The sequence below is a fragment of the Papaver somniferum genome, unplaced genomic scaffold (genome assembly GCF_003573695.1).
Source record: "Papaver somniferum cultivar HN1 unplaced genomic scaffold, ASM357369v1 unplaced-scaffold_10119, whole genome shotgun sequence".
Taxonomy (NCBI): Eukaryota; Viridiplantae; Streptophyta; class Magnoliopsida; order Ranunculales; family Papaveraceae; genus Papaver; species Papaver somniferum.
In genome coordinates, this window is record NW_020618959.1 from 1 (window position 1) to 1670 (window position 1670).

The 1670-nt window shown below is 46.2% G+C and overlaps 1 protein-coding gene across 1 annotated transcript; it reads left to right on the forward strand.

Moving 5' to 3' along the window:
• Positions 1 to 816: 816 nt before the first annotated feature.
• LOC113327501 lies at positions 817 to 1608 on the forward strand (the record flags this gene model as incomplete). The annotated part of the gene is made up of 1 exon (XM_026574691.1): positions 817 to 1608. A coding segment is annotated over exon 1 (792 nt), but the record flags the coding sequence as incomplete, so codon positions are not given.
• Between the last annotated feature and the right edge of the window lie 62 nt (positions 1609 to 1670).

The window sequence follows — 1670 nt, forward strand, 5'->3', positions numbered from 1 at the left end:
GGGAAAAACCAAAGCATCGTCAAAAGAAACACCAAGAACGACACTGGTTATGACACGCAGTAAACAAAAAGGTGAAAAGACGAAGGCTTCGAACCAGAAGCCAGACACAACGGAAATACCTCACCAATAGACACCAATGCAATAGCAGCGGCAGCGGTCAAAGCTCTGGCGGCCAAAGCGGATGCAACAAAGAAAGTAGCAGCATCTCGTTCCCACGAACGACATGAAGGATTTGCGGACTCAACAATGCAATAACCAGCCTTCGGAATGCTACCGAAAAATGAGATGAACCAAACTCTACCAGTTATCCAGCCCTTGCTAACAGAAAACCAACCAGCGATCCCTCATGTCGAACCCCCTGTAACAACCGCAGATCCTTCTAATCCTTTGATCCAAACGTTTGATGAAGATCATACTGTGGCCATTGGAGGACAAAGGCAGGTCAAGACTCCGAACCAAGGATCGAATCATTCTCCTCAGCTGATGGAAGAGCTTGAGGAATTTAAGAAGAACCAAAAGGTATACGCGGATTCAGTAGCGTTACTAGCTCGAGAAAACCAAGAACTCAAAGACAAGATTACCCAGAGTTTAGAATCGGCCCACCAGCATGACGAAGCCAATTCTAAAGCACTTGATCCAAATCATGATCGAAGGATCATCTTGACGAATGCCAACAATCCCGAACCATTGAACCGAAGAACGGCCAGAGGAAATGGATCATCCGACCCATATTACTATCCCGAGGATTCAGACTACTTCAATAGTGAGAACTGAAAATCGGGACGATCCATAATCCAAGAATATCATCAGCGTGCAATGGAAGACCTTTGTGCTGAGATGATGACTGAAATCAAGCAGCTGAAGGCAAATCAAGGAGGAGGAAGACTAGAAGAAGTGATGAAAGAAGCCAATACCACTCCATTGGCGGCACACTTGGCCAAAGATCTCATCCCTCATAAATGCCCTCTCCCAGTGTTCGAATGTTACGACGGATCCAGCGACCCCGCGGCCCATCTCCGATACTACAACCGAATTTTAGCACGATGGGATAATGACGATGCCGTCCTATGCAGATATTTTCCCTCAAGCCTAAAAGGGTCAGCATTATCCTGGTTTGATAACCTGCCACCAAATTCCATCGATTCCTACCGCCAGCTTACAGAGAAACTTTTGAGGACTTACATGTACAATAAAGTCGTCAATACAGGAATGAACAAACTCTTTTCATTGGAAGTCGGACACAAAGAAACCATCAGAGAATATACTGACAGGTGGCACAAGATCTGTCAAGCAATAGGGAACGTAGATCTAGTGGTGGTCATCAATTGTTACAAGTGGGGATTGGATAGGATGAGTCCATTGTTCGTCGAGATTCATGGAAGTGTCCCCAAAACCGAAGGAGATCTTCGAGTTATCATCGAGAAGCACGCCAGGTTAGAAGAAATCCAGCGGGAAAATCCTAGGGCCCATGCCCAAATATCTCATCGGACCAATTCTGTGGAGCAAGCCAGCGGATCCAAGAGGAGCGGTTCTGCCGAGCGGCCAAACAAAGATAAAAGAGGACGAAGGGATGATCGTCGTCGTGACGAGCGGAAGTTCGAGGATCAAGTCTACACAAAACTGAATACCAACTACACTCGCATTTTGAGAGAAATCAAAGGCAGAGAAAA